This window comes from Scomber japonicus, chromosome 2, assembly GCF_027409825.1.
Source record: "Scomber japonicus isolate fScoJap1 chromosome 2, fScoJap1.pri, whole genome shotgun sequence".
NCBI lineage: Eukaryota > Metazoa > Chordata > Actinopteri > Scombriformes > Scombridae > Scomber > Scomber japonicus.
In genome coordinates this window covers 31,161,902-31,175,380 of record NC_070579.1, presented here as the reverse complement: position 1 = coordinate 31,175,380, position 13,479 = coordinate 31,161,902, and the positions used below count along the sequence as shown (strand labels likewise).

The 13,479-nt window shown below is 38.4% G+C and overlaps 1 protein-coding gene across 1 annotated transcript; it reads left to right on the top strand.

The window, feature by feature from the left end:
- On the top strand, window positions 1-1,538 carry acp5a (acid phosphatase 5a, tartrate resistant). The gene is made up of 5 exons (XM_053333535.1): window positions 1-119; window positions 215-414; window positions 507-631; window positions 744-1,089; window positions 1,189-1,538. The coding sequence occupies exons 1-5, from the start codon at window positions 29-31 to the stop codon at window positions 1,426-1,428; spliced, it is 1,002 nt and encodes a 333-aa protein (XP_053189510.1). The 5' UTR covers window positions 1-28; the 3' UTR covers window positions 1,429-1,538.
- The last annotated feature ends 11,941 nt before the right edge of the window (window positions 1,539-13,479 follow it).

Genomic DNA, 13,479 nt, shown 5'->3' with positions numbered 1-13,479 from the left:
CTGAAGGCTTGTTTTTCTGTCTTGACAGATGGCACTCACACTGGTATCCATCTTAATTGCTGCCATCCCTGTGGCCTACTGCTATCCTGCTGCCTTCCAAGACCTGGAGGACCATGGCAGTAAATACCATCTACATGGACTCTTGTGCTGTTCTTTAAAACAACTTTATTTCAAGTTACTTGTTCTTGACATGTTTGTCTTGTGTCCCTGACAGCAAACAGAACCTCCATCAAGTTCCTGGCTGTAGGAGATTGGGGAGGTGTGCCTTATCCCCCCTTCATCACTGCTGTGCAGAAGACTACTGCTCGGGAAATGAGCAAAGTAGCGGCGCAGATGGGAGCTGACTTTGTTCTGGCCCTTGGTGATAACTTCTACTACAAAGGTGTGGACAGTGTGGATTCTCCTAGGTTTAAGGTAAGTAGAGTAAATGATATACTGTAGTCTTAAAAACCTGCTCTGCTGTTAAAGATTGTGATCCTGATTTCTTCTCTGAATCTTGCAACCAGGATACCTTTGAGTCTGTGTATACAGCAAAGTCTCTCAAAGTCCCCTGGTATGTACTTGCTGGCAATCATGACCACGCAGGGAATGTTAAAGCCCAGATTGATTACAGCCACAAATCTGACAGATGGTAAGGACCAGTTTAAGTTTAAACATCAAATCAAAGATGCTGCTTCTTGTTCCTCTTGACTGGGGTCCAGTGAAATTGGAATTTTTTTTTCAACTGTGAAACTCTATTTTAGGAATTTTCCTTCTTACTATTACGAGCTGAACTTCCGCATACCCAACACTGGCAAGACCCTGACCATCATCATGCTTGATACCATCATGCTGTGCGGCAACTCTGATGACTTTGTGGATGAGAAGCCCAGAGGCCCCCTACGAGCAGTGGACGCCAACCGTCAGCTGGCCTGGCTGCAGGAGAGGATGGCTCGATCAAAGGCAGACTTCCTTCTAGTGGCAGGCCACTACCCTGTGTGGTCTGTGTCTGAACATGGGCCCACTGAGTGCCTGCTGCAAAGGCTTCATCCTCTACTGATCAAGTACAAGGCCACTGCCTATCTCTGTGGCCATGACCATAACCTGCAGGTTAGCGCTTGCAAAGAACTTGTTTGTATTAACCTGCAAGGCCATTTTGGCTTTGTGTGGTTTTTAATAAAATCTCAAACCTGTCTTTGATCCCTACAGTACATTGAAGAGTCAGGTGTGGGCTATGTAGTGAGCGGTGCTGGAAACTTCCTGGATCCTGATGTACGTCACTGGAACCATGTTCCCAAAGGTACTGTGAAGTTCTTCACTGGCCAAGCTTCAACTCTGGGAGGCTTCGTCCATGTAGAAGTCACAAAGAGCAAGATGATCCTGACTTACTTCCAGGCTAAAGGCACTTCTCTGTATCGCACTGTCCTGTCTCACAGGGAATTTGAATAGATGAGCTTACAACAGGAACAGCCAAGCTAATGCTTTATTGACAATGTAAATGGTGACCTATGTAATGGCTTTTTTTATACTTTGGCATTAATGTTTAATCTGTCTTTTAAAAAAGGGAATCAAATGTTTTTACATGTAAACTTGTATGGAAAGAATAAATTGTAAATGTCTGGTTAACTTGAGTTTCAGTCTTGTGACTTGCAGCACTACAGTTTCCACCAGGCCACTCAAATGGCTTTTTAACATCACTTGGTGCTAAGAAATTCCCTTGTCATAAATGTGGGCAAAATGTCTGGAGTTAGTGTCTACACACTAACTTCCTACAATCTGGACTCAAGGGGAGTGATATACTATAATTTGTAATCAGCCTCTTTATTTCAAACTGAACTGACAGCTGTCTGGCTCTTATCTGAGCCTCAATGTAAACTTCAAGGTTGGGGGTTTTTTTTGGGGCCATTGAACTTGGCAACAACTAATGCATTTGACCACTAGTGCTATGGAGCATGTCTGAAGGGTCCCAGTTTTGTTTGCATTTAAGTGATGTGGTTACAAATGATCTTGCCATGCAGTTAATGGTGCACAATTTCTTAATTTAAATGGGAAAGGAATAAGTATACACAGAATTTTCATGTTTCACAAGATTTCCTCCAAAGACAAACATTGCCACTAATGTACATAAGCTTGGGGTGTATATATTTATATTAGTATAGCTCTACCAATGTTAATATGAATGGACAAAATGGGTGTTAAGTATAAACAAACTTGCAGTTACACTTAATAAACATACACATTCCTCAGGCTTCTGTGTTCAAAGTTCCCTTTTGTAGGTTTTAGAGGGCAGGACAATCACATGAGTTTCAGCTGAGCTAATGACATCAGTCTACGACTTTAGATATCTTGACAAGTGGATTCATGGTCCCAAGAAAATGAATACTAATGGCTTTCTGGTTGCTGTGGTATGTCTAATAAGCAGGTCAAAGTTCACTTATCCAAGAGCAAACAAAACTCCTGCAATCCAGTACTTTATGACCTGCAAAACAAATGACATTAAGTCTCACTTAGCAACTCTTAGCATGCCATAATGTATCCAGAGCAGCAGGATGTTTGTCTTCTGGAGTTGAGTAAGAACAGCAAAAACCACATTGCTCAAACATTTCAAAATAAGGATTCAACTGAAAACTATTGCTGCATTTTGCCTTTAGATTAGTTCAATCTTTACCAAACCAAGTGCATCAATGGCCATTTTACCCATCTGTGAAGGCAGTTCAGAACAGCATCATGGCATACATACGAGCTGGCTGTATTTTAAAGTTCACATTAGTTACCATTAACTGCAATATCCAAATTTGTAAAAATCTCAGACAAATATGTCCAATTTTGATCTGCTGAAGGACAGTTCAAGACTCCCACAGTCACTGCTCTTTTGTCCTTTAGAGAACCAACTGGCCTGCCAACAGAGGATTACACTGGGTTGACAGCAGATTGGCAGTGACTGTGACCAGGATAAACTCAGTCAACCAATGACAATTAACCTGTGAGGGAAGCAGAGACCCAGAACAGACTAGGCTCTATTTTTTCTCTCCCCTCTTGCAGACCTGCTGAATTTACCTGCTGTTTTAAATATAAGCAGGTATTTGGGAGATTATCACCTTTTTAGTCTGTGCAGGGAGAATAAATACGTATTTATCCAAATAACCCCCAAATCTCCCAACAGGCCAGGACACAAAATGATTGATTATAAATTGCAAAACTTCTTCCTTGTGTTTTCATGTCTTAGAGTTACTGACTGTTGGCCTGTGTTGCCCTGATTTAATCAGCTGGGGTCATGCAACGTCAGACTGAGAGGTGGACTGACAGAACTGAGTCAATGGCAGGAGGAAGTCAGCTGAGATTAAGCTGTCAATTGAGGATAAAGGACAGGCAAGGATCTCTTAATCCAGACTGACGTAAACCCACTGCAGACCACAAGAGAGTTTAACCTGACCTGCTGGTTGCACGTGTCAGGCTGATGAGTAGACATTTGTGAATATGCTGAAATTATATGCATGTGTGTGCCAATCTCTCACCTCCTGGGGTCCCAGTAGGATGGTAGCAAGTAGGGAATAGTTTAATTACATTATAACATTCAAACTATGTTCCTTAAAAAGATGCTCAGTATTCAGCACTTGAGATTTCAACAAGGCCAAAAAATCTTTGTCCACGTTGAATGAACAGCAGTTAAAAAAGCTAAGGGGTAAATCTCATGACAATATTTTGCCAAATGCAAACTGCATTTACAAAGAAGAACAAACTCACATGTTGAAACTAACCAAGGATGTGAAGAAAATGTACAACAGGATGTTAACTGTTACTGATACCGCTTCTTAGCTGCAACATAATGTGGCACCGTTTGAACTAGTGATTCAGATCCTTCAGAAACCTTTTGATTATATTCACACAGGTTGTTCAGATATCAATACAGATCAGTATACTCAAATAGAAGTTAGCTGCTGCATTTATTGTATGCAGTGTTACAATTTGCGTGATCATATCAGAGCTTTGAGGAATTTTTCAGCACCCTCAGTCACAGGTGCTGATAGAAGTGATTTGTAGCTTTGTGTTTGATGTCCTGCCATCAAATGTCCAAAACTGCAGCATGGTAATCCTGCACTCACGTTCCAAAATTCAGACAACAGTTAATCCGAAAAGGTTTATGGTGAGCACAAAAGGCTGATTTCACAATCAGAGTTTAGACTGCATGTTATGTTCGACTGTGTTTATCTATAGATAATACTGCTCATTATGCTAACACACCACATGGAGTTATGTGTAATGGCATACTAAGCAGTATGGAGATTCTCAGCTTTTGATATCTCGCTCATGTTAAAACCAACTGTTCATTTACAAAGCACACACTGTGTCAAAAAATACACCACAGCATCATCATAGTATTCTTCTTATAACCTCAAAGAGAGAATTTAACACAATTTTAGTGGGATGACATGGCAAAGCACTGTGGTCTGGAACCTTCTGGTGGATCCCTTCTCACAGTCTGACCTTCTTTGAGTCTTTATCGGATCCATGTTAAGCCCTGAAGCCTCTGCACCACTGGGAGAGCTCCTGTGCCACCAGTGCATTGACCACAATGTCAGTTTAGAGCACCTGCCTGAGAAAATAGGATTAGCAAACCCTCTATCTTTCTTTAAGTCACATACTATTTGTGTAAAGTACAATTTAAATTGTGTTTATTTATTTCTCTGTGCTTCTCAACACAAACACAGGAAGGAATCATGGAAATCAATTAGGAAGGAAAGGAACTTGACATCTCCCATCAGGGAGATTTAAAGGGGGAAGGAGCTTTTTTTGTATTATTGGTGTCAAAACCCATGAAAACTGGTTTTAATACAGACATTTTGAAGACATTTAAAATACTCTATTTAGAATCATTTGTGTGTGATATGGTCGCAAAAAAAACAAATTTCATCCACACCTCCTTGAAAAATCAATGAATGTAGTAATATTTTTTTCATTTCAACATACCTATAAAGGTATGTTGATGTGCACTAGATGCTTCATGTTTTCACATTACACTTGGGTAAATTGCAAACTGGATCCGTTATTGGCTTCAAAACTAGTTGTGATGTCATACATCAATAATGTCGTTATTTCTCTTCATTTATTATTAAATCTGTATTTTGTATTTCGCAGAGTGAACATTGATCCCTTTAGAGATCTTGAGGGTGGCCCTTTAGCTAATGAGTTTCAAAACGCTGTTAGTTTTCTATAAGTGGAAAAAAGTTCTCCTTTTCATAGTCCTGTTTATCTGCAGTGCAGCAGTACTTCACTGTGTCACCACCCTTTTTCTAGCTGAATGTTTTGCTTGAATTTCCATGCACGTGAAAAAGTCAGTTTTCATTTAGTCTCATTCTACTGTGGCTTTAACTTTCACTTCCATCCTCCACCTGTTTTTTCTTCCTATGTTAAATCATGATGCAGCTGCATCCTCATACCAATGCACCCAGCAACCTATCAACAGCTTGTAAAACTGCAGTACAGATGAAACTGAACTCTACTCTACATCTGAGCATTTTCCTTTCATGCTGTTGTAAACATCACTTGCCTATAAGATACCCCTTTGTCAATTACACCATGTAAAATACCATCACCGACATCATGAAGACCTCTGCCCAGGCTGCCAATAATCTAAACAGCTAACTGTCATGCAAGAGCGACATATCACAAGTCAATCATACTGCAATGCACTTAAATGAAACTCACTCTACTATATCGAGCTCTCTCGTTCCCTCCCATTACTGAACCCACGACTCCTCTTTGCTCCTCACTCCCTCAGGTAACTCATAGTTGGCCATCTCTGAATCCAATCAACCCTCTCAACCAAAATAACAATGCACGCTTCTGAGATCCCTTCACTCAGATTGGGATGCTGCTGTCAGATTATCTAATTCCGAAGCTCAAAAGTAATAAAAGGACGCTGTGTTAGAGGCTAAGCTGCTCATCTAATCTTCTCTTTCTAATCTCCAACCCTCATTGAATACAGGCACTCTGCTTTACAGAAGGAATGAGCAATGTCAATTCAATGAGAGTTCCCCAAATTAAAAAAATCACAAAAAAAACCCAAGTTAATACTTGTTTTGAGATATTTGTGTGGAGACAGACAGGAATCATGGAATAATATTTTTTTTAGTTTTGGGTGTAGAAATGGAGAAAATAAGAAACAAACAGTAACATGAATGCCATTGTGTGCTTTTAATATCCCAGGATTTCTACATCTTAGCCAATACCCTGCTTAAAATGGGCCCTGACATGTTTTTAGTCGTGCAATAATGCATGCAATTTTTGATGGTGACCAACAACAGTAATGAAAGCAGCATGCCTTCAGCAGTTACATCTGTAGCACACACTATCACTATCATTTCACTTATTGGGATCATTTTTGTAAAGGTATTTTGGTGGAGCTCTATTTCTTTAGCTTCCATGTGATTGTTAATCGTCTGTATATGGGTCAGTGACAACAAGCGTTGCCAAGATAAGAACTTCAGAAATGTCTTAAAAAATCATTTCAAAAGCATGCATCAGATTTATATCAGATTTATTAATATCTATATTTTGTGTTTTTGTTGGTTTTATGTCATTTGAAATAACGTACATTGTTTTTACCAAAGTAAGACTAGGTGCTCCTGAAAATGTCCCATGGTGCAAAGAATGATATACATTAAATATTTGAATCACCTACAGTGTATTTAAGTGCATTTATAAAAATAATGACTTTTGTCAATTTTGAGCATGACATATCCAAAAAACAACCATTATTTATAAATAATTTGGGGCTAATGATGTAAAATGTGTTACAAACCATTTAGTTGTGTTACCAATGCTGTACATAATCAGATATTTATGAAAAAATACTGCTTACACCTGTTGGACACTGGGTTGCATCAATGGATGTAACCAGTAAAAATCTGATACACTGTCTGACCATATTCCCTCTATAGTCAAACACCATTGTTTGTTGAAGAAATGGACACTGAAAATCAAATATGACAGTCAACAAGGTTCAGTAAATTAGTTTTTTCATGTTATTTCAGTTTAGAAAAAGGAACATCTGGCCACAAGAAATGATTAGGATATTATATTTTAAATCCAGTCAAGAAACAATCATTGTAATGTCATTTAATAAATGAACTAATTTCTGAATGAACTACAGCATAACTGTAAATGCTGTGCTTAAAAACATTTTACAACAACAATCATGAGTAACTTCATCTTAAAATGTAACTCTGGTTGTATCATAGAAAAAAGAAAAAAATGACCTGACAACAACAACAACTCATAAGGTATCTTCTATTGCAAATACAGTTGATAAATATTTAATCTGACAATAAGAATTTGGGTTAACGTATCTTTAAAATATGTGTGTGGGCAGAGAGAGATTATTATGAAAGAATGATAATGTAAGATTATGCCAAACTGGTTGATATGGTGAGAATTTGAGGGGTTTTAAGTGTAATTCCGTTGGTTCAAGTTTTGATGGTTACACCACTGGGACATTTCTGCCATAATCCTCTAATATACCCCTCAAAATGGATTAAAAGCAGTATTTATAAATTTATTTTCAAATTTTAACTCTTATAAAATTGGCTAAACCACAGGGAACAAAAAAAAGTAGTGTCATGTCATTGAACCATATTTGACCTTTCCGTAAAGGTTTCACAGAGTCACCTTAAAGAGCTCACCTAATTGGATTAACTCTACTCAATTATTTAGTTAGGCCGATCCTTCTAAAGACTGGACATTTATTTAGCATCCAAATGAGATTGAGACACAAGTGTTAGCAAACATTTCCTTGGTCGCCACTATTTTTCACCTTTATTGAAAGCAAAATTTCAATTAAAACGTCCTGTAATGTGCTCTCTTTCTCAAATGGCTTCATCAAACCAGAACACTATATTTGTAAAATAAACCGTATAATATATGTGAGATTTACTTATTGATACAGTGAAGTATTAAGACAAGCTTTTGACTATATCTGTCATTCACTGAAGTTAAAGACACACCATGGCCTATCATAAACTAATATATATGAATAAAGTTGGATTATTTTATGTTGAAAGCTGAGTCTGACAGTAGAAGGAGAATGATCTTGATGCTAACTTGGCACAAATCCACTGGGAAAATAAACATGTGAAGGCCATCCTGCTGAACATCCCAGGCTCTGTCTGAGAAAATGTGAGTTTTTTTTCTGTCGTCATCCAGTATAGAGATCCATACCAGGTATCCTTGCCCATCGGTCCATAGCTGGCCAGTTACTCCAACACAAATCAATCTATATGTCCAGACGGGCCTTCATGTATGTTTCCAGTCAGATGTGAAAAATATCATCATCAGAGTCTTACAGCATTGTCTGCAAATCTTTGCAGTCCATACAATGTTATTAGATTAATTTGTTACAACTACTGATTCTTCATGAAATATTTCCTAAGCATAGTTTAACTTTTTTCCATCACTTTTAACAAATAAATTAGGTAAAAAGCAGGTGCTGCTGATAAGGTCCACAAACCAAATGAGTCCACTAAAGCTAAAACCAAAGCAAGATAGGGGGTAAAAATGTATGATGTGTATGAACAGAGATGCATCGTATGAAAACAGTCCTGGTCCCTTTCCCTTACGCATCACTCTCCTTCGGGATGTGCTGATTGTAGGATGGACTGTAGTGCGAGGCGGGGAAGAATGAAGGTATGTATGGCATGACCGACATCAGAGGGCTGCCCAGCGGGCCCTCATCATGCATACATGCCATAGGGATGATGACATCATCTTGGTCCCACACATGGAAGGCATTAGGGTGGGAGTGCATGAGGTTGGGTGGCATGTGCAGTGGGCTGATTCCCTCCTTCTTGCCATCTTTTTTCATGTCCTCATCGATTGGGCCCAGCAAACAGTCTGTGCACGGATAGAGAAAGAGGGTTTAGAAATTCACTGTATAATAGTCCCCACTGCTTTTAAAAAAGTTCTGTTTAGGTACTACACATAGTAGCTGCTGTAGAAAAACCTCACTCACAGCAATTTTGCTGAATTACTACAGCACCATTACTTTCTTTAGTTTTCCTTTTTGCCTATTCTTGCTGTAGGCAAACAGTTTTTTAGACAATGTTGAGAAATATGAAAAATCAAAAATGCAAATTAGCATTCTCAAAATGTACAAAGACATTTAAAACATTATGGTGTCAGATTTCTATAATTAAAAAAAAAAAGTGTAATCATTGCATGCCCGAGGATGTGCCTTTCATTTATATTTCCATATAAAAACAGAAGGAAACCAACTATTGAAAAATATAAATGGTACAAAACAAAAATTAAAAATAGTCAGAGATGATGAGAAAAACACTATATATTACATTTTCATGCAATTCATTTTGAGTGGTGAATCAGTGTTTGTTTCAAAATCCTTGTATTGAATGTTGAAGTGCATTGTACTGAAGCAGCCTTATATTGATAGAAGTCAGCCAATCAAACTAACACCTCTATCACACCAAAAGACTGTTTAATTTATGCAGAGGTGAAGTGGATTTCTGGCACAGACTTGATTACCTGTGATATCCAGCATGAGGTCTTTGATGAGGTGACCTACGATAGCATAAGCCACAGCGACCACGACCATTGCAGCCATCAGGAGGTAGATTACAGATTTAGGTAGCTGGATGAGGTCCCTTGGTGGAGGTTTGTACTCCTTGTACAGAGGCTCCACTTCATTAACCAAATATTGCAATGACGACCCTCCTCCATCTGTGTAGTTAAAGCTGTTCATATTCTTCAGAGTAGAAGCCTCCACTTCCTCCAATGTGCAGTTATTCCATCACATTCACAGTTAATTTCTCCCTGATTTGATTTATCCGCTTGTTGGTGCGTTACTACCTAAAATGCAGAGAGGCAGAGTCAACATTAAGAATACTGATTTAATTAAATTACTTTTTAATACATAAGGACATAAGGACCTTCTTTTCTGACCCTTACATGGAAAGAAAATGGACCAGTGAATAAATTCACCCACCTGTCAAGACGAAGTTTTTGCAGATGTTTGCAGAGGCAGTTCACTGACATGTTTCTACACAGCTGTTCATGACTGTATCCTGATCATCAGATCATCCTCCAGCAAACAGACATCAGAACGTTTCAATCAGCCTCTGTGCCTCCCTGCTGTGTGCTGTGTCCTACCCACTGAAATAATCCAGGCTGTGGGCGGTGACACAGAGAGACAGAGGGAGAGGAAGGGAAGGGATTACACTTCCAATCACAGCAATGATCAATCCCCTTCCCATCCTGTTCCACACAGATTACTTAATCCACTACAAACAATCTGAGTAAGTGCTTTCTCCCCTACGATACTCACGCACATTAAATACACACACACACGCATACAAACACAAACACAAAGAAGAAGAAAAATCACAGTCTTTGCAAAGATGTCTTAGTTGTTTCGAGGTCATAAATCATAAAAAAAAACTAACATTAAAGTTGTTCCTGGAAAGGCCTTAGGCTAAATGAAATCCTGTCTTCACTACTGGATTTGTCTGTATCTTTCATTAGTTATCATAGTTGGTTTTCTCGCCAGTCTTTGTAAGAAGCTAGTATAATAGTTTTTTTTTTGGTCAATATTATAAGATATATGGATACTACTATATTAGCAAACTGTGGTGCCATTTTATGCAAATTTGCACTTCTACTCCAATAGCTACATACTAGTACTTTTTACTCCACTACATGACAGCTTTGCAGGTTCAAACTTAAATCTGAATATTGCATTAATGCACCAGAAAATAACAAAATAATATTATGAATATTCAAATGACATGAAACAACTGTTAAGGGGCTATGTGTGACTACTTTTTTATTGTGATATTTCAGTAAATTTGACACTCTTTATGAAGTATTTTTTCATTGTGGTGTTGCTACTTAATTCATCCACCATTGCTAGCCAGTAACGCATTAAACACCTTATTTTACGGCAAGATAAAACAAAACAGAAACCGCTCAAATTGATTATATTGTAGTGTTCTCCGTGTTAGTATAAGGAAATAGATGTTTTTCAGTCTTTGTTAATGACGACTTAGGCACCATAGACACTAGAGAAGCGCCAATATTAACCACTTAAAATAAAAAGGGAAACCACTTAGCTAAACGTTAGCTAAGATACAGCACTCAACCAACTTAGTAAGTATGAAGATAAATTCACTCATATTGTTACTCTTAACCAGTAGTACTATTTTAGTAATATATGTTCATGTGTATATTTCTGTAAGCTAGATACCACGAGCCTACTATTTAAATTCTGTTGTGTGTAATTATAATTATGAAGCTTAAGCTAAGTTTTTATAGCCAAAGCTAATGCTAAAGGTGGCTGTCGTTAGCTGTAAAATGGATTTATCACCTGGCCAATTCCTCATGGTATTATAGCTACACACATCAACAGTTACTTCTGTTTCAAGACACTTACATTATTTTAAAGCAACGCTATTTGTGTACTTCTGCAGTTTACTAGTTACACTTCAGATTCAGCCCCACAGAGTCAGACAGATGGAGTTTTTCTTTGACAGCATCCCCTCCACCTCCCAGTCCTCTCCCGACAACGGCCATGAAGACTCTCAAATGGTAACATAAATCAGTCCCAAAAAATGTCACAGTGTATAAAACAGATTGTATTTAAGGGGTGATGTCAGGTCCTGGTAAGGGGAGGGCAAACAAAGTGATAGCAGGTTATGTTGATAATAATTGTGCAAAAAAAAAATGACTCATGAATATGAGTCCACACATAATGAACAGTGGTCTGATCCACTTGTGGTTAAGCAAAGTGCTGTTATTGACACAAGCCTTTTCTGGTCAGAGAGGCCAATTAATCTGATTTAACATTACAAGGTCGTATTTAATCACATTCAGTAGTGGGAAAGCTCTGCACACCTTAATATGTGACATCTACATTGGCGAGAAGCACAACAATAAAAATGAGAAAAGCTGCACACTGTCTTGCTTACTTACTGGAAGATGTATTAGGTTAAAACATTTAGGTCTGTCCAAACCTATTTGATATGGACTGAAATATGTTGAAACTAATAAATATTCCAGCAGTAGATCTAGACCTACTTTGGTAGTTGCTCAACAATAAATGATTGAAAGATTGAGTGAATTGAAAAATGGACCTCATGACAAAATAAATACATATAGGCCTACTGAGGTAATCGTGTACCTTGTTAGTCACTCTAAACAGTATATTTTGTTCCCACAAGGACATCACTAGATAAAACAATCTCAAGGGGACTTTTTGGGGGTTGTACTCTAGAAGTTTACTCTCTGCCATTTTGCAACTGGTGGTGATAGAAAATATTATATGTCAGCATCTGTCATTGTGCTTGGCAAGTACAGACAGAAGACACAGACCATGACTCCTCAAGAGAGACATCCTTAAATGTGAGCATGACTGAGAATCAGGAGCAGAACACCAGGTATATGATCACCTGTACAGTCCCGTCCATTTACTGATAACATAGTTAACGTCATAGTAACTGTGTATTTCGCAGCAACATTGCCTACTTGTCCCAGGGTGGATATAATTAAACCTACTTGTATCTATTGCAGCTCAAGCATCGATGATGTCAGCACAAGAGTGCAGAAACTGGTGGAAAATATCAACCACAGCCGCACTAGTGACCAGAAAGTGATGGACAACTTTCAGGAGAAGTTGGTGGAGAAGGTATCCTCTTGTTTTATCTCCTTCTTGTGCATTTTTGTCTGTTTGTAGTGTTAGAAATTGCAACAAAAAAGTGGCTTTTTATGTCCTCCCTGAGGTTAAAGACATATGTCAGCAGATGAAGGAGCACATGTACATGGTCTATGAAGAGAACAGCAATGAGATGCAGGTGAAGCTGCAGGAGTTGTCGGAGGTGTTGGAGAGCTGCACTAAACTCAACAAGGAGCTCCTGGAGGCCAGTCGGGCACTGACACACCTCAGAGAGGGCCTGGCCATTAGCCAGACATCAGATCCCTGACAAACTAGTTAGTGTAGTTTAATCCTGTGTTCAGACCAGTTAAATTTGTCTCTCCACATGATTGGGATGGATAAGATTACACGTCCTCCGTTTCCTCTTCTTCTTCCTGTTTTTCCAGGAATATACGGTTGACTGTGTCTTTGTTTCTGGTGTCTTTGTTGTCCAGGATACAGCTCATGTTTACAGTCAAAGAAAATGCAAAAACAAAAGTTGAATCCATGTTCTGTTAAAGTATGTGTTGCGTCAGAAAATACTACTAACACAAAGACAATAAACTGAAATATTTGGCTCTTATGTGTTAAATTGTATATTTTGTTACAAGTTATCATTGCCTCTTTGTATGAAGTACTTGTGTTTCACCATAACTTAGGCATCTCAGCACCAGTATGTGATTCCTCAGATCTACATTAACTGATGTGATAATGCAAAAGCACAACAGATGAGAACTAGTTCGGCACTACAGGATCTGCACGTACAGCATCTCAACTTAATTATTCACTCACATCGTCCCATT

Bases quoted from the DNA above. Each gene is read 5' to 3' on its own strand.
- acp5a (XM_053333535.1), top strand. From the start codon at position 29: ATGGCACTCACACTGGTATCCATCTTAATTGCTGCCATCCCTGTGGCC. The intron at 120-214 runs GTAAATACCATC...TGTCCCTGACAG, and splicing joins AGACCTGGAGGACCATGGCA to CAAACAGAACCTCCATCAAG. The intron at 1,090-1,188 runs GTTAGCGCTTGC...TGATCCCTACAG, and splicing joins GCCATGACCATAACCTGCAG to TACATTGAAGAGTCAGGTGT.